Raw genomic sequence first — 25,820 nt, 5'->3', positions numbered from 1 at the left:
TGTGATCTAACTCAATAAGAAATAAACACAACAATAAAAATGCAAAACAAAGTTGCGTGTACTCTAAACGTTTTTGCAAGGATATAAATAAAACACAAGCGTAGACGCATTGATTCTATATGAGCTTCTAAAATAAGACCTCATAAATATTTAGACCACCCTGGAGCAAAATAAAATTATATATACGATATTTGATTTGCGATTGCAAAAATAACATCGGGCAGCTCTCCAATAGGTACGATTAATTGATTTAAAGCGACTGAAAGTAAGATTGTATCGCAGGATTCTCACCTGTATGTGTTACCTATATAGGTATATACTTAGGTTATATACGTATGAAGGTAAGATATTTCTAGAAGATTCCAGAACATTTTGAATCTAAATGGAAAACGTTTTTGTTTTAGGAACTTTTTGGGTAGTTTGCTTCCGTGATATGTAAGTAAATCCAGAAATCAAACTCAAAATCAAACTCAAACATTTATTTATTCAATTAGACTTCTTATAGAAGCACTTTTGAAACGTCATTACATATTTTAAAATTTACCACCGATTCGGAAAGCAGTATCTACGGAGAAGAACCGGCAAGAAACTCCATAGTTGCATAGTTGCAAATGATAATGTATTCTACGCAAATTATGATATTATTTTCCTCAAAATTACGCAAATAATTAGTTAATTTACCTTTATTTTTGTTATTAAAATATGCAGGCTTAGAAAGAAACTTATTTATATTTTTGATATAAGAAATTACAGACGTGATATACTGCTCAAATCATTTTATTCGAAATCTAAGCACTTTAGAGTAATTATTCTTCACACTTACTAAATGATTCCTCATTAAGTAATACATTACGTGTGTAAATATCAGCCCACATCAAAATTAACATTACGAAAACCCAATACACACAAGGACCATCAAAAATTCGCACTTTCTACTGGCAAGCAAATAAATTACAATCCGAATTACACACACTTTCGGCACAAACAAGTGAAATGAATTGCAAACATACGCTTCACATTTTCACCTAGCTTGGTAAATATTAACGAACGTACATATTTCAATGTACATGTGTGTAACCAAATATATAAATGACTAGGTACATATAGTAAACTAAAGTTCTGTAGTTGCGAACCAGGGATAAAAGGATACATGTATTTATGTCTATTAATACTTATATAATAATATGATTGTATTATAAAGGTCAAGAGTTTGTTTGTTTGTTTGAACGCGCTAATCTCAGGAACTACTGGTCCGATTTGAGAAATTCTGTCGTCGTTAGATAGCCCATTTAACGAGACCCATATTATTAGCCTATTTAAGGCTATAGGCTATAATATATCATCACGCTAAGACCAACAGGAGCCACGCGGGTGAAACCGCGAAGCGCAGGTAGTTTACGAATAAATTTTCGACAGATCAAAACTATTTTTGTACTCAATTGTAATTATTTTTATACCTGATACTTTCCTTTACACAAAACAATATTACAGTTCTCGAAAATATACCAACTAATTGCTCCATAAAATCAATAGAAAAGCGAAACCGCGGGAAAATAGTTTTACGATACATTGTTTTCTCTAGCAGGCGTTAATTTGTGTGGAAAGTTGCCCAAATAGTGAAATTCACTTATATGATACGTGTGAACGTTGGTAACAAATAACAATAAGTTTGTGAAACTTAATGATGTAACTAGATCGTAATATTTTGTCTTGAACATTTTATGTCTGGTTAATTGTATTAATTTACTAGCTTTCCGCCCGCGGCTTCGCCCGCGTTTTCAAAGAAAAACCTGTTCCCGTAGGATTTCCGGGATAAAACCTATCCTATGTCCTTTCTCGGGTATCAAAATATCTCTATACCAAATTTCATGCAAATTGGTTCAGTAGTTAAGGCGTGATTGAGTAACAGACAGACAGAGTTACTTTCGCATTTATAATATTAGTATGGATATGAGCGTTTGTAACACAACACTAACAATCTAGTTGACTAAGATAATAAAAATAATACATTATATAAATAACATAAAGATATGCCAACAATACGTCTGGCTATAATAAATTATAACCATCCTCGTACTTCAGGGAATATAAAATATTATAAATTACGAATTAACGAAATCGGTTTATCTGTTCTCCGAGTTATGCGCTTCCCAAAACTTTTTTTTTGTATTTTTTGATAATTTGATTTGATTTGGTTTTGTAGATTTTGAATATTATCTCGCCACCCAAATTTGAACCACAACTCATAAACTGTAGGTTATAATATGAAACATTGGTGCAAATAGTGCTTACCAAGTTAACTCTAATGGTCGGAATGTTTTAAAACCCTCTTCTGTGACGAAATAATAATTGCTATATCACAAGCACATGAATATTGCTATTATTGATTCACAATTATACAACAGCTATTGTTTTATTCATTAAAACAGAGTTTGAGTAAAATGAAGACACAAAAGTAACAGAGGTTCTCGTTAATTGGCAAAAAGTGAACCTCGAATGTCGGCCAAAAAATTGTGAATAAATAAGAGCTGAAATGAAGATTCATTGAATAAATAATTGAAATTATTTTAAAATATAATCATATTTTTTACGTTAGTATATGTAAGGAATAAGGATTCGGTGACATTTCTACTTTTGGTTGCTCAGTGTGTTGGTTTTCCTTTTATTCGTATTATTATGTGTTTTATATACTTAATCTATATTTATATGATAAAATCGTAACTGTACATTGAATATTTTTTTAAAGAATACTTGGGGCGTGATCTACATACGAAATATAGTTTTTAGAATGTCTAATTGTGTACAGGGATAGCTTGAGACCTGAGAAAGGACATAGGATAGGTTTTATCCCGAATATCCAACAGGAACGAGAATTATGCAGGCTTTTCTTTGACTAGAATCCAATTTAGACATAAGGTACTCCATAACCCATCCATACCTTAAAATTTTCACCCATAGTGCTGTGCCAACATTTAGCGCAGTCATTACGATGAAGGTCACATCACTAGCGATAAAAACAAAGCACATAGTATAAGCGGCAACTAGTAACCTGTTTCGTGGAATCCAGTGTGTCGACCTTTGACAATGTCGACTTAATAAACCTACATCTAGACCGACTCATAGACTTGAGTTTCTACTTTTTCGTGTGTGATATGATTCAAACGATAAGAATATCTTTAACACGATTATGTACTTATTTACTTGTTAAGATCCTTTGGGGACTTTTTTTACAACTTTTGACTATCTATCCCACTTTAAGCAACAAAATAGTCCAGTGAAACATATCTTTAGAATAAGAACATTGAAGAAATGATATAATATACTATCGATAAATATAAACAATTTCGTGTTACGATGTAGATTTGATGACAATAGATGACATGCAGTTTGTAAAAATAAAGACTTTTTCGGACACACGGCATTATTTTATCTTTATATATAAAAATGAATCGCAAAATGTGTTGGTAAGCGCATAACTCGAGAACGGCTGAACCGATTTCGATAATTCTTTTTTTATTATATTCCTTGAAGTACGAGGATGGTTTTTATGTAGAGAAGCCGGGGCGGACCGCTAGTATTCTATAAAAATCAAATAGCTCTTAAAAAAGAATGTGATAGACGAACAGAAAGATAAACCAAAGAGATTACACGTCCTAATTGAGTGGAAACTGAATTAGATAAACATTTTATACTACTTATGTTTCCTTTACGTCCAATGAGCGATCTTTATCTAACAACTTATGAGGTTAGTTTTATATTAAAGAGCCGACTATTTTTATGAGACTAGTTGTGCCCCGCGGAAACCCGCGTTGCTTCGCTCCTGTTGGTCTTAGCGTGATGGTCTTAGCCTAGCCTTCCTCGATAAATGGGCTATCTAACAACGAAATAATTTTTCAAATCGGACCAGCAGTTCCTGAGATTAGCGCGTTCAAACAAACAATCAAACTCTTTAGCTTTATAATATTAGTATAGATATGTAAATATCGAAATGTGACATCAATAAGAAATTTACGTATCTACAAACGATTGAAATGATCATTTTTGTAACAAATAGTTCTCTCCCGGCTTTCCACCCGCGCAACTTATTGACGTTTATCAAAATAAAATATGTCTTATAGCAATTGAAGATAGCGAAGCTTTCTATTATTAGTGAAAGTGTGTACTGTGTACAGTCCCGGAGTTCCAGAGATTGCCTCCTACAAACATACAAATTTAGGGAAATTATTCAACCGATAAATGATGATGATATTTTGTACTGTACAAATATCTAAAAATCTATGAAGAATTTTTTAATATTGCAAATGGAAGATCATCAAAACTAACAATAAAATTCCCTTTGTTTCTCATATTATCATTTTATACGACACACTAAAATAGGTTTTACAGTATTTATTTTTATCTCTTTCACTGCTACTTGGTATAATAATTAATGTATCAACACTATTATTAGCCAATCTAAGCTCCTTGCATAATTTACGAAATATTTAAAGGCCCATTTAGATTGTACGGCGTGCCACAATTTGCATGCAAACCACTTATTAATGAATTCACGCTTATTTAATATGAATTTTATAATGGTTTCCATGGAATGTTAACTTGTTTGAGATTTCAAGCGCCATTTATTTTTATTATGGTTTTCGAGTAACGATATTTTTACCTAATAGTAGACATACGTGTTTTTCTATGTAGTTCTGACTGTAGCAGTAGAAAATAATATGGTATCGAACTTTAAAATATAAAATGGAATGTGTTAGATAGTAAGAAGTTATTTTTTAAGCTATTGCATAGCTTCTATCGCGGGCTTTGAGCGCGGAGACCGAATCGAGAAATTCCGTAACGAAAAAACCTCACACTCTTAACGAAAAAAAACTCCGACGGGCTCGGAGGTGTGGCTTGAAGGCATGCTATGCAATAGCTTTACCGCTGCAGTCCCCGAGTGCCACACGTCTTTTTATTTCTTCTCATTCATCTTCATCATCATGATCAGCCTATATTTGTCCACTGCTGGACATAGGCTTCAGTCATGGCACGCTACTGAGGCCGGTCGTTCGCTCGTTGTCGCCAGTTTTGCCCAGAAACCCTGTGGACCCTGCTTCTTCTCATTACTTCTTCTTAAAAATAACTTTTTATTAAGCTATTGCATAGCTTCTATCGCGGGCCTTGAGCGCGGGGACCGAATCCAGAAATTGCGTAACGAAAAACCTCACGCTCCCCACTCCGACGGACACGGAGGTGTGGCTTGAAGGCATGCTATGCAATACTGCAATAGCTTTACCGCGGCAGTCCCCGAGTGCCACACGTCTTTTTTAATTATTATTCGAAATTGCATTTATGTCGGTATAGTAAGTAGTAAGTAGATATACTATGACGTAGAGTAATATAGCTTCATTTATCTGAACCACACGTGGATATCATATTTAATTAAACACGACATAAAGCTTCCTCGTGTGTATAATTAAATCACATTGTGAAAACTACTCAAATTATTATATTATATGGTTATTTAAATTTTTTATATAATTTATAACATCGCCACTGCTCGAACGGTGAAGAACAACATCGTGAGGAAACCGACATGTCGAAGAATCAAAAGTTCGACGACATGTGTCATCCGCCAACCCGCACTTGGCCAGCGTGGTGGATTATGGCCTGTTCTTCATAGGCCCGTGTCCCAGCAGTGGGAACGAATATGGGCTGATGATGATGATGGTGATGATTTCGAATTCCCAAAAGAAGGAGTAAATCTAATAATATGAAATCAGTACATAAATTGCGGTTAATAAAAAAATATGAATGTTATTTATATTAAACCTGTATATTTACATATATTTATTTTTAACTAGAGGTCCGCCCCGGCTTCGCCCGTGGTACATATTTCGCAATAAAAGGTAGCCTATGTCCTTTCTCGGGTATCAAAATATCTCCATACCAAATTTCATGCAAATTGGTTCAGTAGTTTAGGCGTGATTGAGTAACAGACAGACAGACAGAGTTACTTTCGCATTTATAATATTAGTATGGATTTAGAAATTAGCCTCATCCTCATTTCCCCGATCTACTAAAAATTAAATTAGTCCATTTATCGATTAAACAAACAATCCTTATATCTCCACCTCATTATATCAAGTCATAAAATACCTATAGTTAAGCAACCATGAAAAGCATTGTATCGTAAACAACATTAAGGGCTTTTGTAATCAACTATTGAAACGCCAATAGCATAAATTCACCTAAAATTGATAACGATACAAATTACTAGCTCTATTGAAATGTTTAGATGGTGATATCGTTTGGGACCACTTATATTTTATTGGCATTTCCTTGTTTGTATGACTGTGGTATGACAGAGTTCTTGAAGATATTTGAAAAGTTTACAAGTTCCTCTGAATAGATTTAAAACTTATTTTTGTTGGATTTTGAAGAATCAAAAGTTAGACGATATGTGACATCTGCCAATTCGTACCAGGCCAGCGCGGCGTGGTGGTTACTGGTTACTGGCCTGTACCACAGAATATAATATAGTCTGTACCCTCATAGGAGGCCCGTGTCCCAGTAGTGGGAACGTATAAGGGTTGATGATGATGAGTTGAGATGATGAGCAAAATATATCACATACCATTAAGGTATGTGAAATATTTATGCATTTTACTATAGTTTCGCAAGTAGTTAAATCTAAATAAGTCTCTCAAACGTATGTTTCGTTCCATCAAGCGATTATGTGTTATGTTTTTTTTTCTTCCTATAAAATGTTCGATTCTTCGTGCTTCTTTAACAGGATGCGATTTATCAAAAACCAAATCATTCTTAAATTACCTAATCAATTAATAGCCTACCTAGTCTCTTAATTAAACGGCTACAATAAAGTCACTACTAAGTGAGTATGAAAGTTAAGAACTTGAATAATTAGTAATTACATGCCAATACAATTTAGAATGTCTTTCATAATGTCCTCTAGGTACTAATTTTGGTTAGAAATAGTTAAAACATTGTTTCTATAAAGCAAAGCAATGTTCATTTAACAGGCGTAACCACGACTTATATTGTACCTTTTAGAGGTTAATAGGGCTGCCAAATGCAGTTTATAGCTTGACGTTTTGTGTGAAAATCAATGCTTCATTCACGGGAAAATTGGTTACCCTTTGACATTTATGTAATGGAAATCATATTAACAACTAGCCGGGACTGGATTTTCCCGAATTACAATAATTCTTTCTAATATTTATTAATTTTGAAAAATAAAGAAAAAATAATGAAAAATAAATAGGTTTTAGATAAATATAGACATTTTATCTGAAATTCTGCTACATGGTTATGGGTAATACTTCAAATAAGCAAAACCGCATAATTTTCTTAATATGAATATTTCCTTTTAAATCTATTATTTTACAGTTATATCATCCCTAACTTAAAGCATCTCTAGACAGCCCAGAGAACTATCATTAATAAATAATATTTCAACCCTACTGGACCTTACTGAAATCTCACCACATACATAATACATTAAAAACTCGTTATGACCTCTATATTTAATTATTTACTGAGCAAACATATTTAATTTAACAAAAAGTATGAAGATAATTGTTACTTATTTTGATAATCTTAACCTACCTTAACGTAAACTTAACGTACCTCTATATTACGCTAAAATTATTGAGCCGTCATCTAAATGTATAGATATGATATAAAATACAAGTACATACACTTAAAGAGTGGTCTATTTATCCCATATTAAGCGACAGTCACTTCAAATACCGTAATACCTAAAGGCGAAAACTGAGTCACCATTGAAGCCATATCTAGTAATCAAAGAACCAAGTTTAACCATAACAGTAGGGACAGCTACACTCTGACCCCATTTTGAATATATTTTCCATGGGAATTCACGACTTCACCATAATATGGTATATAACGAATTGCTCTTTTGTATAAATGTACCAATATTTTACGTACTGTGACCGTTATGGAATTTAATAGGACCTTTACCTGGACTAAGTAGCTATTGGTTACATGTTCAAGGCGTAAAACAAATCACTGTATTACTTCCTTACACACGTGCTGAACTAACTCTATTAATTTATTTATCAATTTAATATACCACACAAAGGAATATTTACAATTATACAAAGGTATATAATATGGTAGGTACATAAGGCGGCCTTATCGCTTACTAGCGATCTCTTCCAGACTCCCCAAGGTAAGAGATAAAGAAGAAACGTACATGTTACGCGGGTTAATTAATTTAATTTGTTACCTAAAATCTCGACTTTTTAGTCAACTTTAATAAGTGTTTATATAGTCCATTTATAATATTATCTACCACTGATTTTCATTGTCGTTTCTCACGCGTAGAATCATAATGATATTCCGTTGTTATTCTTCTGCCGTATCGCCGATTCAGGAATTTTTCTCAATGACCTAAAACTAAACAGTCACAGATTATATTGGCATTCAAATGAAAATATTTGTTATTTGTATTTGTTTGTCGATTTTATATAAAAATTCAAAAAGGAAAATCTCCGAATTCCCTGATGACATAAAAAGCTATATATTTCAAATTTTCACTGATTTATTTTCTTGACAGCCTCTATAATGTACGCGCTGATGAAAACATCACTCTTTTCACTTGAATCCGTACTTACGACTTCCGTAAGTTTCATAAAAGAGAGTTCCAAGAAATAAACAGATGGCTTGGAATCCGTAGGGAGTTAATGGAAAACATTAGCTAATGATGGAATACTCTAATATTTTGTAGGGCCAAGCTTTTTTTGTGGATGCACTTATTCATCATTTAAAAAGTTACGTGATATGTCAGGCAATAAAAATTGAAAAGAAAAGTATGATCAATCATTGATAAAAGCAATTTATAAGTGTTGTTTTTAAGCTTTTACATAGCTTCTATGGCGGGCCTTGAGCGCGGGGACCGAATCCAGAAATTTAGTAACGAAAATCCTCACGCTCCCCACTCCGACGGGTGCGGAGGTGTGGCTTGAAGGCATAGCATGCAATAGCTGTACCGCGGCAGTCCCCGAGTGCCACACGTCTTTTTTTATTTTTTGCGAATTTCCACAGTTGACATTACAAGCTACCAGTACATTAATCTTATAGATTAAGCGTGCGGCTTCAGTGACGTGCAAACGAGATAAAAACTACAATATGTTGTCTTCCAGTCTCTACCAATCTTACACGTAGAGATCTTTGTTCCAAATTTACGTGCATCCTGACAATGTACCAGGTTCATGCGAAGTAACATATCAGTTTCAAAAACTGTCCTACAACTAAAAACTTTGTAGTCATACTACTGCGTCGAGGACGTCAATTCTCTAAACAAAGATGATGGATTAAAATAAAACATTATTGTAGCATTCTTATAAAATATTTAACGTAATTTATTATGAAATATCACGAGATAATAAATTGATTTTACAGTCAGAACTTAGTGTTTATTGGCACAATAAAGTTTTATGGGACACTCAAAAATATATGACATAGTATTAGGTCGTATATTATACCATTATACTTAAATTTTCATCATAAACTGGTTTTGAATCTGTTTAAGAGCAAAGTTGATGAATCTTTCATAAAATGGAAATCGATATAAGGAAAAAACGTTACCCAATATAATTAAGTCTTAATTGTTCATTAATTAGTTAGCTTTTTCATCTATTTTCTATAGAAAGAAATTTAAAATGTCCCTTTCCTTTTTAGCCTGTTTAAAAATATTTTTTTATAGGTATATTTTCATACATAATTGTATAATAATTGTTATTAAACTTACATATAAGCCATTAAATCGCAGAGTAAAAGTTCTATAAAAAGCACAATAATTTATATTTTAAATACATACTAAAATAACAATGAGTGAAGTGTGCGTTTAACCACATCAATTACACTAAAAAGCGTGTCATAGATTAACAATAGCACAGACTGTCCATCGATAACTACAACAAATATGGCTGTATTATAATTAATAATGAACTGTGATAATCGTTTGACAGTTGCTTTGTTCATGTTTGGCTTTCTAAATACTGAGCGGACAAATGTAATTCACTATCGTGGTGTTATCTCAATCTGAATTGTAATTTAAACCCTGCGAATTGTTTTAGTAAAGACACGTTTACATTTTGGCTAGTATTTTTGAACTCTCATGTTTTTGTTATAAAAACATAAATTAATAAATCATCTTTAAAAAAGTAATTACGCTGAAATCAATATGCTGACACTAATAGAATTAACACTCGATGCACAATTAAACATATTATGTCTTATTAGAATTAACGTAATTGTTATTTTGATAATAAGGGCATAAAGAAGCTTCAACAGCTACACTCCAAAATATGTAGACAAGTTGAGATAGTTCAATAAATTGCATTTAACATACATTATGAAATATTTAACAAATTAAACCGCATAAAAGGTAATCAGAAGCAAACATAACCTATAAAACAGCAGTCCCACTTATATGAACAAATCTTTACTCTCGACTCTGATAAATTACAAGCACTTACAATAGTTCAATTTGTCCAACTTTTGTGATCATTTGTAAACAGTGGCGTCCCACATACTATGTGATTTCATTGAGCACCAAAATAGGTCAGATATGCTAACCATTTGAAACCAAAGATTTAGTAAACCTAGATATGGCTTAGTCATTGAAATGTGACGTCATGCGATCGCTGATTTCGCTGTAGTAATGTTTTGTAATTTAGAAGATTAAAGTGTATGGTGAACATATTTTGACTGAGGAATTGAATACATTTTGAAAAAAAGCTGAGCTTTTATTCGCCATCGTTTTGTACCTTACCTCTATAATAAAGTATATGTTATGCATTGTTTCATTGTTATCTTTAATATATTTATGAGGGAAACTATTATATCATACTATGATACCTAAAATAATACAAGGAGTCTAGGAATAAGAATAGGTAGAGTTAGGTAGAGCATCATTAATGCCGTTACGTAAGAAATTATTAGAGATACATCTAGATTAAAATATTGATAGCGACATCTAGGCAATTATATTCTAATATCTGTGTTATGTGCTGTGTCCACAATTTGAAACATGTTAATAAAGGGATTCTCTTTGCATACCGACCGTATAACATACCTTTTGTTGTCTGTGGTTTAATTAGTTTCCAAGTAATTTTCCAAAATTAAGTATTACATACATGAAAGTGAAAAAGAACATTTAAGTTAATCTTAATGTGCGTCCAATTGAATATTGTGTCATTTAAGTGTTTTATACAATTTACAATAAACTCTTATCGATTAAACTTTATGCAATATACATTTATTTATACTAACGTAATCATATTTCAATTAATAAAGTAGGTTGACAAAACGATTTTGGAAGGAAACCGCAAAAAAAGACGTGTGGCACTCGGGGACTGCCGCGGTAAAGCTATTGCATGCTATGCCTTCAAGCCACACCTCCGTGCCCGTCGGAGTGAGGAGCATGAGGTTTTTTCGTTACGGACTTTCTGGATTCGGTCCCCGCGCTCAAGGCCCGCGATAGAAGCTATGCAATAGCTTAAAAATTCAAGCTGTTTTAAAAAAAAATACAAAATTTATTTTAAAAGAATATTGCTACTATATCAAAATAAATGTATTTGTAGGCGTTAATAATATATGATGAGAGCGGCATTGAGTCAATGTGGGTCAGGTCGGATGCATACCAATTTGTGTATTCGTGGTGACGTCGATGATATCATTTATATACTGCGATTATAATATACAATATATTATGATACAAATAACAAACATTCACAAGTAGGTAGACATAACGGCTCTATTTCACATTTGAATTTGCAAATACTTCGAGATAAACCATGTTTTTTACCCGACTACGGCAAAGCAAAAGGAGGGTTATGATTTTGACAGGCTATGTATGTATGTATGTATGTATGTTCATCTGTTCCCTCGTAACTTCTAAACTACTTATCAGAATTGGACAAATAACATATCATTAGAAGCGTCTTAATTGTCCGCTGGTAGGCTATATGGGGTTTCACAAAATCTAATGTGGCGCCCTCTAGCGGACAAAACATACAGAGTAAAAAAATAAAGTTAAGATAAATATGCCGTGTTTGGTATCATTTGAAAGCTTTTTACTTGCACATTTTGAATATATATATATTACTAGCATTTGCTTGTGACTTTACCTGTATTCATGGGCTGATTGCATATAATTCACATCTTTTCGTTCATAGCTTCTTTATTAGTTCATCAATTTAGCTTTTGTCAATATTATGCACCAAAAATACACTTTAACACCAAAATAGTACAAATAATAAAAAGTAAAACAACTAAAACCCAACTACGACAAAAAACGACGCTGAAAAAGTATAAAACAAGATTTTCAGAATTCCACTATCCTCCTAAGGACCAAGCTAAAAAAATCCTATTCTGCATTACCACCCATTGTTCTCACCTGAGTACATAAAAATACAACAGACCTGCCACCCAATGGTATTTTTTTGTTTTTTTTATTGTTAGAGTTAAAATTTACTTGTGGGATTTTTTATCTGTGTAAAATATAGCTTATAGAATACATTTCTGAAAAAAAAACTCGATTTATTTTGTTCCCATGTGATCACATCAGACCTAAGTGAATCCAAAAATTTTTTTGTTAAAATAAGGTTTTACTTGTAGAATTTTTTATTTACTTATGTTATAACATATGAGATCATACAATAACCTCTAAAAAGTATACAAAAGAATTAAAAACAGTTTTTCTTAAATTCTAAATGTGTAAGTTTACTACATATTATGTAATAAAATATCTAAACTATCTGAACATATGTTAAAAAAAGAAATAAAAACATTGGAAGTACACTATTAGGAACTTGAAATATCAATGAGCTAACTAAAAATCGATTTGGAACAAATGGTGGGTCTCCTAAGTCTTCATCACTAGGAATAAAATCTCCGTCAGTCGGCTAGGAAATCGATGATAGGAAATCGTCACGAATAACTGAAAAAATAAGGAAGATAACTGTTTATTTTGATTGCAATAGTAATTCCTGTTGACAGTTTAAATAAATTATAATCATAAAACAGGACAATTATACTCAAAATTACTGTAAAACAACAAAATAAATTATTAACTAATTAAATGTTTTATAGTCATTGACTACCAATGTCTTCAACTGAGTACAAAAAAAATGAAAATAATGTTGTAAGTAACGACCAATGTTCTCACATGATCACATAAAAATTATCCGTGAATTTAAAAAATACAATATGAATTGTTTCGTTAAATTTAATTAAAATACGTTCCTGTACTGTTTTTACTATTTATTTTTCAATACCAAATGAAAATCAAGTGAGAGATTAATATGATAATTAACGATTTAACTTACCTCTGTTACGTTGACCAGCCATTTTAAAAACTTTAACTAAAGTATTTTAAAATTCTGTGATTGGATAACCCATTTACCTACCAAACCTAATAGTTCAATTCAGCCAATCGCGTTACACAGTGATCATAGGCAGAAAAGCGCGGTATTTTTTAAGATATTTCGAATTTTCGATTTTGTCATCGGATGAGGACGGTGGTTGGTAATTTAGTTAAAACTTTTTGGTGCTTTGGGTTGTAATGGTGATGGTGTTTATGTACTTATATGAGGCCATTGGTCCTTAGGAGGCTATGTAGAGATAAATTTTCATGTTTGGAAAGGCGTAGTCACACGTTGTCAAAGTGCTACGGTAGATATTATATGTAACGTGTGACTACGCCTTTCCAAACATGAAAATTTATCTCTACATAGTGGAATTCTGAAAATCTTGTTTTATACTTTTTCAGCGTCGTTTTTTGTCGTAGTTGGGTTTTAGTTGTTTTACTTTTTATTATTACGTGTTCTGTAAATATCTTTCCGTCTATTACCTAAATATTAATCTACTAATATTATAAATGCGAAAGTAACTCTGTCTTTCTGTCTGTTACTCAATCACGCCTTAACTACTGAACCAATTTGCATGAAATTTGGTATAGAGATATTTTGATACCCGAGAAAGGACATAGGATAGGTTTTATCCCGGAAATCCCACGGGAACGGCACTGTGCGGGTTTTTCTTTGACTGCGCGGGCGATGCTGCGGGTGGAAAGCTAGTGTTAAATAAATCCTTTTTAAAAATACTCGGTAAGTATCATACTTTTAACCCGTTTTATTTTCCAAATCCCGCGTCCTTTCTGTCTACCTGCAAGGACTGTTTGGTACAGGTCAGCATTCATTTCTTAAAACTATTAGATTATTTGTATGTATGTAGAACATTAGTATAAATATTAAAAAGGTAATAAGTATCAAACATTAACCCAATGCAATGTAGAGCACAAAGCTGCGAACATAACCTGAAAATTGTGACTTTTTATATGAAAAATCCCACAAATAGGTATCTAATTTCTGTAACCACTACGTAAAGAAGCCACTCAAATAAATACTACATTAAATAAATACTAATTCCCTTATCACAGAACAGATACCCAAAAGTTAATGAAGGGGTTAATGAACTTTTTATTACAAGGAAAGTAATTGATAGGACAATTTCATTGATAAACCCTCTATGCAGCGGCTATCAAGCTAATTTGTAGATAACGAGCCGAATATCATTCAATCGTTGCGTAAGAGGAAGTGGGAATTTATTTTTGTAAACTAAACTAATTAAATACAAGTTTTTATTTCAATATTTTTTAAAGTACAGGATATTTTGTTGTTTGTTTGAACGCCATTTTCAGGAACTACTAGGTCTGATTTGAAAAACTCTTTCGGTGATAGATAGCCCATTTATCGAGTAATATTTACTTATGACCAACAGGAACGGAGCACTGCGGGTAAAACTACGGGCACAGCTAATCTACCTGCCACAAACATTGAATATCATTGCATAAATGAAATACTCGTCGGATTAAAAAAAAGCCTTTACCATACGAAATATATACCTTAAATCTTTACCATTTCTGTCCGGGTTGTCCATGTATTTATAACTATAATATGATAAAAAAAAATTAATGCAAACGCAAACCATATCGATTTTACAGAATGATTGTTATTCTAACAGAACGTATCAACTGTCGTGAATCGTAAATTCAAGTATCACATATCAAAACCGTTACTCATTATAAACGCTACAAACAGAATAAAATCTATACTTAATTCTATAAAGCTGAAGAGTTTGTTAGTTTGAACGCGCTAATCTAAAGAACTACTGGTCCGATTTGAAAAATTCTTTCGGTGTTGGATAGCCCATTTATCAAGGAAGGCTATTTATCATCACGCTTAGACCAATACGAGCGGAGCAATGCGGGTAAAACCACGGGGCACAGCCAATGCAGGATAAATTCTTGAGTCTTTCTTTTTAACACGCTTTAACCCATTGAGCCCCGAACGGCCCGATCGGTCCACGACACAATAGATTTTCTATTGTGTCTGTGATTCCGGGGCCTGAGTTATTAATTAGCTTCACCTGTATGTTCGTATGTAACCAACTCATTTAGATTCCATTTTGACCCACTTTAAACGGATTTAATTCAAACTTTGTACACTTATCAATCGGTGACACAACAATAATTTGTTTCAGCGTATTTTTAAGTATCTTTAAACTATGTTAATGATTAAATAAATAAGACCAGTCCAGTACCGATCTTGCGTGGTACACAGGTGCATCTGTTATCAGCTCCGTCTAACTTGATTGATAACGGACTGGTGTCAACAACCGCGTAAAGCTGTGAACACACTGTGTGCAAAGAAATTTGTAAATAGTAAATACCATTATGTGGACTAAGCCTTATGTTTGTGGAATTTCGTGAAGATGAACGAAACATTTTAAATGGAATATAAGTATTAGCATTTATTAATTTGAAAATAAATGCATTGTATTTTGTAAAAAACTGTTTTAAACGTAGTATTCGAGTTACTTATACGTGAAATTAATAAATAAATACAGAAAATTTCACATGTTAGGTTACTAACTGTCTCTAAATAAAAAATAAATAAATGACTCTACTTTAGATAGGTACTTGTAGTTATATTAATGTCAACTGTTACTAAATAAGTCACAAATACGTTCCTACAACAGAAAAACACATTTATAATAATATTATGTACTTACAAATAAATCAAACACTACATCCAGACAAGTCAGAGTGAAATGTAAAACAAAAAGGAATCTCGGGACGTGACTCTGGTTTCAAACCTATGGTAATGAAGTTGCATACATTACATGCATCATAGATGGATTCCTGTGCGTACTTACAGATTACATAAAACTGTTGATGGAAATAAACATCCTATAATAAGAATAAAGCGCATGTGCCGAGCACATGTGTCAGAAGTGAAACTTCTTTGGCAAAGTTTAAGGATAAATCGTCGCGTTACTCCATGACGTTTCTCTTCAAAAACACTTTCTTTTGCATTCACGACTTAATACAAAATACAGTAAAAAAAATGAAATGATAAAAAAATAATGGAATAAGATACAGAGATTTTGTTTTTATGTAAAACTAGCGGTCCGCCCCGGCTTCGCCCGTGGTACATATTTACGATTTCTCTACGTAAAAACCATCCTCGTACTTCAAGGAATATAATAAAAAAAGAATTATCGAAATCGGTTCAGCCGTTCTCGAGTTATGCGCTTACCAACACATTTTGCGATTCATTTTTATATATAAGAAGATAACAAATATTTTAAAAATGCAGAGTTGATAATATTGTACATATTATGTAATATTGTGTTTTTTTATTGTATTACAATGTAGATATTTTGTCGAATGTATAATTCATTGCGATACGTATATAAATAATGCGAAAGTATGAACTTAGCAACCTACAGTGAAATAGGTAAGTCGATTTAAGTTAAATTCAAGTAACAGATTTAAACAATAATATAAAAATAAGTGATTAAATTACCTATTATATACAATACACATAAATTGGTGGAGAATTTAAACGTAGTACGACGAATATTTCTTAATGATATATTTGTTCAAGTAAGAACGTAGGTACTCAGAAAAGGTGGATTGTTGATAAATTTTTAATAATTCTTGAGCACTATGGAGGCATGAATTATTAACATTTCATTCTCCAAATGGTGCTAAAAGGGAAAAACTACGAACCTTGTTTATTTTTAGATAAATGAAAGTCCAAAATATCAACATCAGATAAGCTTTACAAATTGTAAACACGCAAATAACTAATAATGTTCCTTATACTTTCTGTATAAATGTAATGCTAGAAAATAAAGATATCATGTGTTCCTGCCTTAATCTTTTATAAAGATAGCATCCCACGCCATATTCTCTTAATTATCTAAAGCCCAGTTATTAAAAAGCGAGATAAGGCTGTCCACTGACGTTATGACATATTTCCTCTTGAATTAGGTAATGTCTGAGCAAGCGTGTTTGTTTTTAGATTGTTCTAATTAAATAAGATCTTTACTGCAAGCAATTACACAATTTTTCTTAACATGATAAAAGTTTCTTTAGAACAATTTTTCGGCTAAGTTTCAGTCAGTCAGTCTAAACAGCTATTTTACCTATACATTTTTACCCTGTAAGTACAGTACTTTTTTATAACAATTCAAAGTAAATATGTTACTTATGTAGAGTAGGTAAAAAATTATAAATTTGTCCGTGCACCAAATAAGACTTACACTACAATATAAAACCTATATATTAAATTAACATTAAACTATTTATCGACAAAAAATTATAACCTATAAAATATTAAAACACCGCAGTGATTTATAGTAATCATAGGTAATAAGTGGTAATTAGTGCCAAGCGAACGCCGCCAAAGTCAAACTCTACAAAAAGTTAAAACAGTTTGCAAGTAAGAAGCATTAATATGAATAATGCGTTCTCGTACACGACTCTTAGGCTAATTGCAGAGGCGATTAGAGTATAATCCTGGCAAATGCGAGTGTACGTACTTAACTATACATCGTGTACTCCAGGGGCGTATATTATTAATTGGCTAAACATCCAATTTTCCTTATAGGTGTTCAGAATTTAGTACCTATGGAATTAAAATGTGAATGTACCATTATAGTTTTTTTTTAAGTTTGGGAATAGCGAAATTTTTTGAGTGGAAATGATTGGTTATATTTTTATGTTATTTAAGAAGGAATCTGTCGTTGTTCGATTACAAAACGTACTTATTATGTGTTATTATCAAAACCACTAGACAATATTGGACAATATTTAAACATTATTTCGCCATAATAGCATTGAGAATTGAGATGTCTACGTCTTAAAACCACAAAAATCTACATAACTAAGAAGGCGTATATTACGACAAAAATAAATATTACTAAAGAATCATTCAAGAGAATAAATCGTAATACTTTTAAACGATTATAACATGTTCGAAATATGGACGTATGTGGACACATTGTAGCGCTAATGTATTTAACACACTCTTGCGTATAGCGTAAGAGTCAAACTTAAAAATATTTTATCTTTTAATATTAACGTCTGTTTGCATAAAGAGCACCTCGGTTTATTTATTCGCTATGGTAAATAATAGACATTATGACGCTTGATATTATACCATCTGTTTTTAAATTAAGTTCATAATTTTTAATTTTCTGTATATCTCTTGTGCCTATATTTAGTGCAACTTAACTATGTAATTGTCGATAATAATATAATTTTCTTACTTATTAAAAGCTACTTCATTAATACTATTCGCAATTATGAATACATTAAAAATATATTTTAATCACCAGCTTCTGTACTATAAATCTGAATCGCCTTATCCATTCAGAAACGGCTAAGCGCGACGTGACATCATCATGTTGGACACATGCTCAATGAGTTACCTAACCCACATGATTAGAGCAACCTTCGGGCTAATGCTACTCTGTTACAAATTTACAATATACTACATGTACCTACTTCTATACTTATACACACACTTATATTGAACACAAACACAAATATTATATACTTAGAGGAGAAGATATTTGTATTTTCGTACTAGCTTTCCACCCACGGTTTCGGAAGTGTGGTCAAAGGAACTTCTCGTGATATTTTTCGTCGCGGTAAAAAGTACGTGAAATTCCGACAAACAAACACAATTTAGCATTTATAGGTAATAGCAAGGATAAGAATTTTACGAAATAAAAATTAATCTATTAAAAAAAAATAGATACATTATTTTATATACCGAGAATTTTCCTACAAAATACAAAAATTCAAAACAATAGATACATTTCCCTTTCTATCATGACTCAGATAATATAAATTAATTTTATTGCTGTTTACATTTACGGTAGTTTTTTTTTACATCACACGGCGAGTGATAGGGAAATCCTTGCAATATTTAATGTCGTGTCGTTAAATGTAAATACACTAAAAACCTCTTAAGTAGTTAATGAGGTGAGAAACCGGAAATTAGTTTTACTAAACGAAGTATTTTGAAAATAACGCATTTTTAATTTTAACTCCAAACATAAAGATGCACTTACATCAACATAAAGACAGAGACATACCGATTCATTTAAGTGAAAAAAATAAATAAAGAAATTATTCAAGATAGCTATCTAAAATTAAAGAGAACATTGAAAGCATAAAAAAACAAAGGCTGATGTAATGTTGTTTTTAATTTCGTTGCAGTTAAGCAACGGTTACAAACATTTCGCAAAAAACGAAGTAGCATCACGAACACCTAGAACATAAAAAAACTAAACATTTTATCATAACAATATCTTATATTACAGTCTGCTTGACAAACTTTGTTAATACACAAATGATATTTCCAAGTAAATTACACCTTGCGTCGTCCACCGTATATTTAAAGTCAAACTTAATTTACAGCTCGATCGTGTAATCATCGGAGCTTACCCGCTATAACATTTTACACTACACTAAATGTAAACCCGTATGTCCATTAACCATTGGGATTTTGCAGCGACTTCTATATTTATATCATTACCCCTGTAATTTTCTTCCCGAGTACAACCTCACACTTACTTAGACGATTCTCTGTTGCCGATTTTAACGACTTTGTTTCCTATTTATTCCGTACTAGTGTTATCGTCAACTCTTGTATTGATATGCAATTTTATGTCTTCAAGCGTTGACATAGGGTCTACTGCTTTTGATTGATACGCAAATTCATGTTGGTCAACAACGCCTGCAGCGGTTTAGTCATCATCATTAACATTAGCAAGATAGTTTCGAGTATTCAGTTTAAGTGCTACATCCGTTTCTTTACTATTTATTTTGCTTAATTCGCTTTTATGGTATGTTTCTATATTCAGTTTTCTATTTTTATCTGCATTAATCCATCAGTCCTCGGAATCACAGACACAATAGAAAATCTATTGTGTCGCGCCCCGATCGGGGCTTACGGTGGTCAATGGGTTAATGTTGTTATGCATGATCATCATAGCTTGGAATGGCAATTTCTCTGTTTCTATGAATTTTAAGTTCGCACATAAAAATGATACATACCATTGAATGTTTTTCTGATACCTTTAAAATTAGTAATTGTAGAGCAAGCGTAGAGAGAACAGGTACTTTCTATGGAAGCACGTTCCATCTTAGACCACATCTCAGCTTAACATTAGGCGAGATTGGGGTCAAGCGCTTCCCTATTCTCAATGAAAAAAAAAAGAAAAAAATTGTATCGTTAAGCATATAATATTTTATAGCTTTATCAGTAACAAATTTACCTGTACTTACTATATTGTACCATACAAGGTATCGATACTAAAGTGTACACAACAAAGTATTTAGCAGTAATGTGAACAACAGATTAATATGGATGGAATTCAATTAAGGAGAGCCATTCCACCTAACGAATTTACATTGTAGCTTTCCAAGACACTGGATAATTTGATGTCAAAGCGAGTTATGTTAGACTACTCACAAATTCATATCAGCTAATGGACACTGCATGGAAAATTCGCTTTTGTGCTGATAATTATCAAGGTAGTAACCAAACAATATACATTATTTATAAGATGTTGATAGTCTGTGAGTGAGGTAAATTTTGATACAAGGAATCATCTCAGAGAATATAATCTCAATCATTTTTGTTTACTTTGATCTTACGATATGCTTCATTGATAACATTATACACATTCAAATGTACATTTATGGTTAACTAGCTAAGTATCCGCCCGCGGCTTCGCCCGCTGTGAAAAAAAATTAAATAAATCTTCATCACTACATAGTATAAAACAAAGTCGCTTTCCCTGTCCCTATGTCCCTATGTCCCTATGTCCCTTTGTACGCTTAAATCTTTGAAACTACGCAACGGATTTTGATGCGGTTTTTTTTAATAGATAGAGTGATTCAAGAGGAAGGTTTATATGTATAATAAGATCCATTAAGTAGTGGAGAAGTACTGTTATTTTTGAGGTTTCTAATGTGATGTCGTAAAAAATTACATTTATTCCGCTTACATTGCAAACGCAGGCTGAACCCTACGAGTTTTATCAAAATAATGTACTAAGTATTATACACATTGAAAAGGTCTACAGAAAAGTCCGCGATGGTTTATGTCTATCTCTTATGGATAACCCACAATAACTTTTTTTTGTCATTTACTTTTTACGACAAATAATGGCTAATTTTCGAAGCGATTTTAACCAATACAGCATTAATCCTTAACCAATTAAATACCATGGATACATTGTTCATTTAATATAGATCTATATGGCCCTTTACACCGTATGATTTAAGTGAATATTTTCGAAGATATTACAGATTTAAAAATTGCAGGACGTAGCGTTTGCGGCCGCCCGGCTATGTATTTTATACCCGTGCGATGCCGGAGGCCGGAGCGGGCCGCTATATTTTTATACCTATACAACGTTCACAATTTTTCTGTAGTGTATTTAGTATCAGCATTGCACCCGTGCGAAGCCGGGGCGGGTCGCTAGTATATAAATAAAAATGAATCGCAAAATGTGTTGGTAAGCGCATACCTCGAGAACGGGTAGACCGATTTCGATAATTCTTTTTTTATTATATTCCTTGAAGTACGAGGATGGTTCTTATGTACCTAGAGAAAACGTAAACATGTACCACGGGCGAAGCCGGGGCGGACCGCTAGTTATATATAAAAATGAATCGCAAAATGTGTTGGTAAGCGCATAACTCGAGAACGGCTGAACCGATTTCGCTAATTCTTTCTTTATAATATTCCTTGAAGTATGAGGATGGTTCTTATGGAGAGAAAATGTTAACACGTACCACGGGCGAAGCCGGGGCGGACCGCTAGTTATACATATAAAGTATAAACCTTGCTCTTCAATCACTCTATCTATTAAAAAACTGCATCAAAATCCGCTGTGTAGTATAAAAATTTAAGCATTAGGTATATTATAATATAGGGACAGAGGAAGCGACTGTTTTATACTATGTTATGGTAATTTTCTGTCTGTAGTCATGATTTTTGTGCTAATAAACGCGTTGTTCATTGCGTTGTACCAATTATGTTAGATATTTCTTCTTACAAAGTAATTATTCGATGATGTCATCGATCTTTATCTATGACCGCATCTTTTTCGAATTCTCGCATCTTTATTTTAGTGTTGTAAATAATTATAGACTCAAACATCATGGACCAAACAAAGAACATCGCTGTCGACTTAGTTCAGTATTTCAAATGACCTTGTTTTAATACTTATGGTAAATGGTATGAAGTGCGTAATATTACTTCAAATTTGTTTACTTTAACTTTACATCACTACGTTAGATTTTTATGTTTATGACTGAACAATAGGAACGATTGTTGATTGATTTCCAGCAGTTATTTGGAGGAGTAATTTGCGCGGTTTATTTATTTTGATTCAGTATTCAGTTCGGTTGCGTAGTTCATTCTATAATTTACGATACTGACTTTGCTTTATACTATGTAGTGATAATATTTGTTGCTTACAATATTATGTAGTTATTATGAATGGTTGAATGTTCTTTATTAGATGACTTAATAAAGACTATAATGTTTAAAGTTCTATAGGTTAATTTCAATGGTTTTTCAAGTGTTGTTTTGAAATGTAGTCTATATTTACCAAAGTTTTATACTATTAGTTTAACCAACACGTCATGCTTATGAGCATGCGTCACACCATCAGATGACGTAGCTCTAGGTACACTTTAAATATCACAATAACATCTTGTTTTATTTTAATTCTAGCAATTTTATTCGTCTAAAAAGCAATTGTTTATTAAACACGTATTTTTATATTACGAACAAACATTTAATGAATCCTTTAAAAGAATCGTTTGGAAATTATTATGGTAGAGTTATTAATATTTTTAAGCTCCTTTTTTTACTAACACTAAATTGTATCTTTTTTTTCCTATGACCATAATAAACTTATTTTCATTTCATTTCAAAATAGGTTAGTCATTACGTAATTATTTGTAGGTATATTAGTATTCTTTGATATTTGATCTCGTCGAAGCAATAATTAAGAAATAATACCGACGGTAATCCACTCCTTGGTAACATATACCTTATTAGTTATTAGTTATTACATTAACACAAAAATAAATAATTAGTGGATACTAATTGGATTCGTCGGCCTAATAACGAATTGTCTTATTATGTTTCGACTTCTTTCTTATTCAGATCGTATTTACTTATTGTTGTATTATTTACTGCTTATTCATTTAATTTGAAATAATATAATCTTTATAATAATCTTGCCTCTTGTAGAGTTAGTTCATTGTTAATTTTTTTTCTTATCGGAGTCGGTGAGTTTTTTGTTGAAACGTTTTATTCTCTTGTTTTTGAATATGACATAATATAAACAAAACATAAAATACATTAAATAAACGATATGATTAAGATATCATAAAATTATAGCTTTAATGATAGAGCACCTATACCTAAATAAAAAAAGTTAAAAAAGTGCGTGTATTAAAAAATAATGCATGCATCTATTAAATAATTTTATTCTATTCACATTTCACCTCCCTCCAAAAACCATTATATTATTTTTGAAGTGTATTTTTTCTTATATACTTATACAAGATTCACTAATTCCACAGATAATATAACTTTACTACTATTTAAACTAAATATAATATTAGGAGAGTCCATTATATTATATACAATACAGATATAAACGGAGATATCTCTACTGTTTCGTGGCTACCGGAATCTCGCTCACCTTGGCCATTATTTCCTATTTGTTTGCATCGTACCGCCACCTGACTTTAATTACGTTTCTCTTTAAATTTACCGATTAAACTCTATAGATAAATAAATATACTATGGAGAAATGACTCAATGTAGATTTAATTCGTCATTTGAAAATAAACTCAATTTTGCACACATGAAGACAGTTTATCATCTAATTGAATGAAGTATTTTGTTGTTACGGCAAAAAGGTATCTTGAAATTTATAATCAGTAGTGTCGGATATTTTGAAAGTATTTCGCAAAATTTATAATATTGAAAATATATAAAAAACAACTCTATTTAAATTGCATAATATTAACGAAAGTGTTAACAAAGATAAATAAATATTGACTAAAATTGCGCTATCATTTAAAATTCTATCGTATTTTTCAAGAGCGCTAAAATTCATTATTAGTGATGTTCAAAGGTTACTCTCGGGTCGAGGTTATAAACACCTATTTGTATATTATTATTAAAACTGTTTGCCTCTCGACTAAATTCAAGCTGTACTTATCTCAACGTTTAAATTGATAATAATATTTAAATATGCTTTATAAATAACCACACTCTATCTGGACATAAATTATGTAATTACCGATTCACCAAAACATATTTAACGTTCAAATTTATTGAATTTATGTTCAAGACAAACATAATAAATAGGAAATAAAACGATGATACCACATGACATTGCAAGAACCGGTAAAATAAAATTCAAGCTTATGATATATGACGTTATCGATTCATTCTTGATTTGCGTAAGCGCAGAAAAATGTTCATTTCCGATTGGTTTTATACTTGACCATTTTATTTATTAAGGAAGAAAAGATGACAAGGGCAGTGAGATTTATTACTTTTAACGACTTTTTATGAAGAATGTATACTCGTATGTCTCTACTATTTATCAATTTATTGATTTCTACTATAACTCTAAACACACCGAATACTCGAATAGTTGAACTCTTTGACTTTGATAAGAGCAGTATCAATGTAATAGAGTCATTTCGGTTGGAAACAATATAACATTAACATAGATAAAACATAATTACCGTTCTGCAAGGATATAGCAAATAGCTCGTCGTCTTGCAGCCATCGCAGCTCGCTAATTATAGACATATCAGCTTCGTACGACATCAATGTGTCATGATAACAGCATTACAATAGCACTAAAACACAATTCGAGTACACAACACTAGCGATGCTCGTATCATCACAACACTAACACGAATCCACGCGGAACCTGAGCATTTTCGCGCTTCAATCATTCATACAAAAAATCTGCCGCCATACCACACAGGACTTTTTTCGAAATACGAAAAATCGATCGTTCTTGCCGTCAATTTTTGACAGTTGACGTTTCGATCGTAAAGTCGGGGTGAACGAACTGGCTGCGCACGATCACGGGCCACGTGCGCCGGGCGTCGCTGTAGCACACTGACTAACCGACATGGTGCCACTAAGCGGGGGGCCGTTATATCACATTCATAATCATCGATAACTACAATTGAATTCGCACAACCCTAAAAGCGCGGGGCGACGGCCGAATATTACGTCGCAAGTGCAATCCCAAATTATTTTTATTGCATTGGCAACCGATTTAATGGTTTGCGGGTGTTTTACTTGCCAATTAAAGATGCTTAACGATTTTATCGAATCATTTGATTTATGCAACTTCATCTTTTA

The 25,820-nt window shown here is 32.2% G+C and overlaps 1 protein-coding gene across 1 annotated transcript in view; it reads right to left on the bottom strand.

The window, feature by feature from the left end:
* Nucleotides 1-25,562, bottom strand: part of cv-c (RhoGTPase activating protein) — a 239,407-nt gene extending 213,845 nt beyond the window's left edge. The window contains exon 1 of the mRNA XM_089708052.1: nucleotides 25,187-25,562. Coding sequence (XP_089564178.1) covers nucleotides 25,187-25,271 — 85 coding nt within the window. The 5' untranslated portion in view covers nucleotides 25,272-25,562. The remainder of the gene's footprint in view (nucleotides 1-25,186) is intronic.
* Between the last annotated feature and the right edge of the window lie 258 nt (nucleotides 25,563-25,820).

Source organism: Colias philodice, chromosome 20 (genome assembly GCF_061535455.1).
Source record: "Colias philodice isolate Cphi_HAF_F1 chromosome 20, ilColPhil1 Martin Lab GWU primary, whole genome shotgun sequence".
Taxonomy (NCBI): Eukaryota; Metazoa; Arthropoda; class Insecta; order Lepidoptera; family Pieridae; genus Colias; species Colias philodice.
The sequence above is the reverse complement of the archived record's forward strand: the minus strand, read 5'-3'. Positions and strand labels throughout refer to the sequence as shown.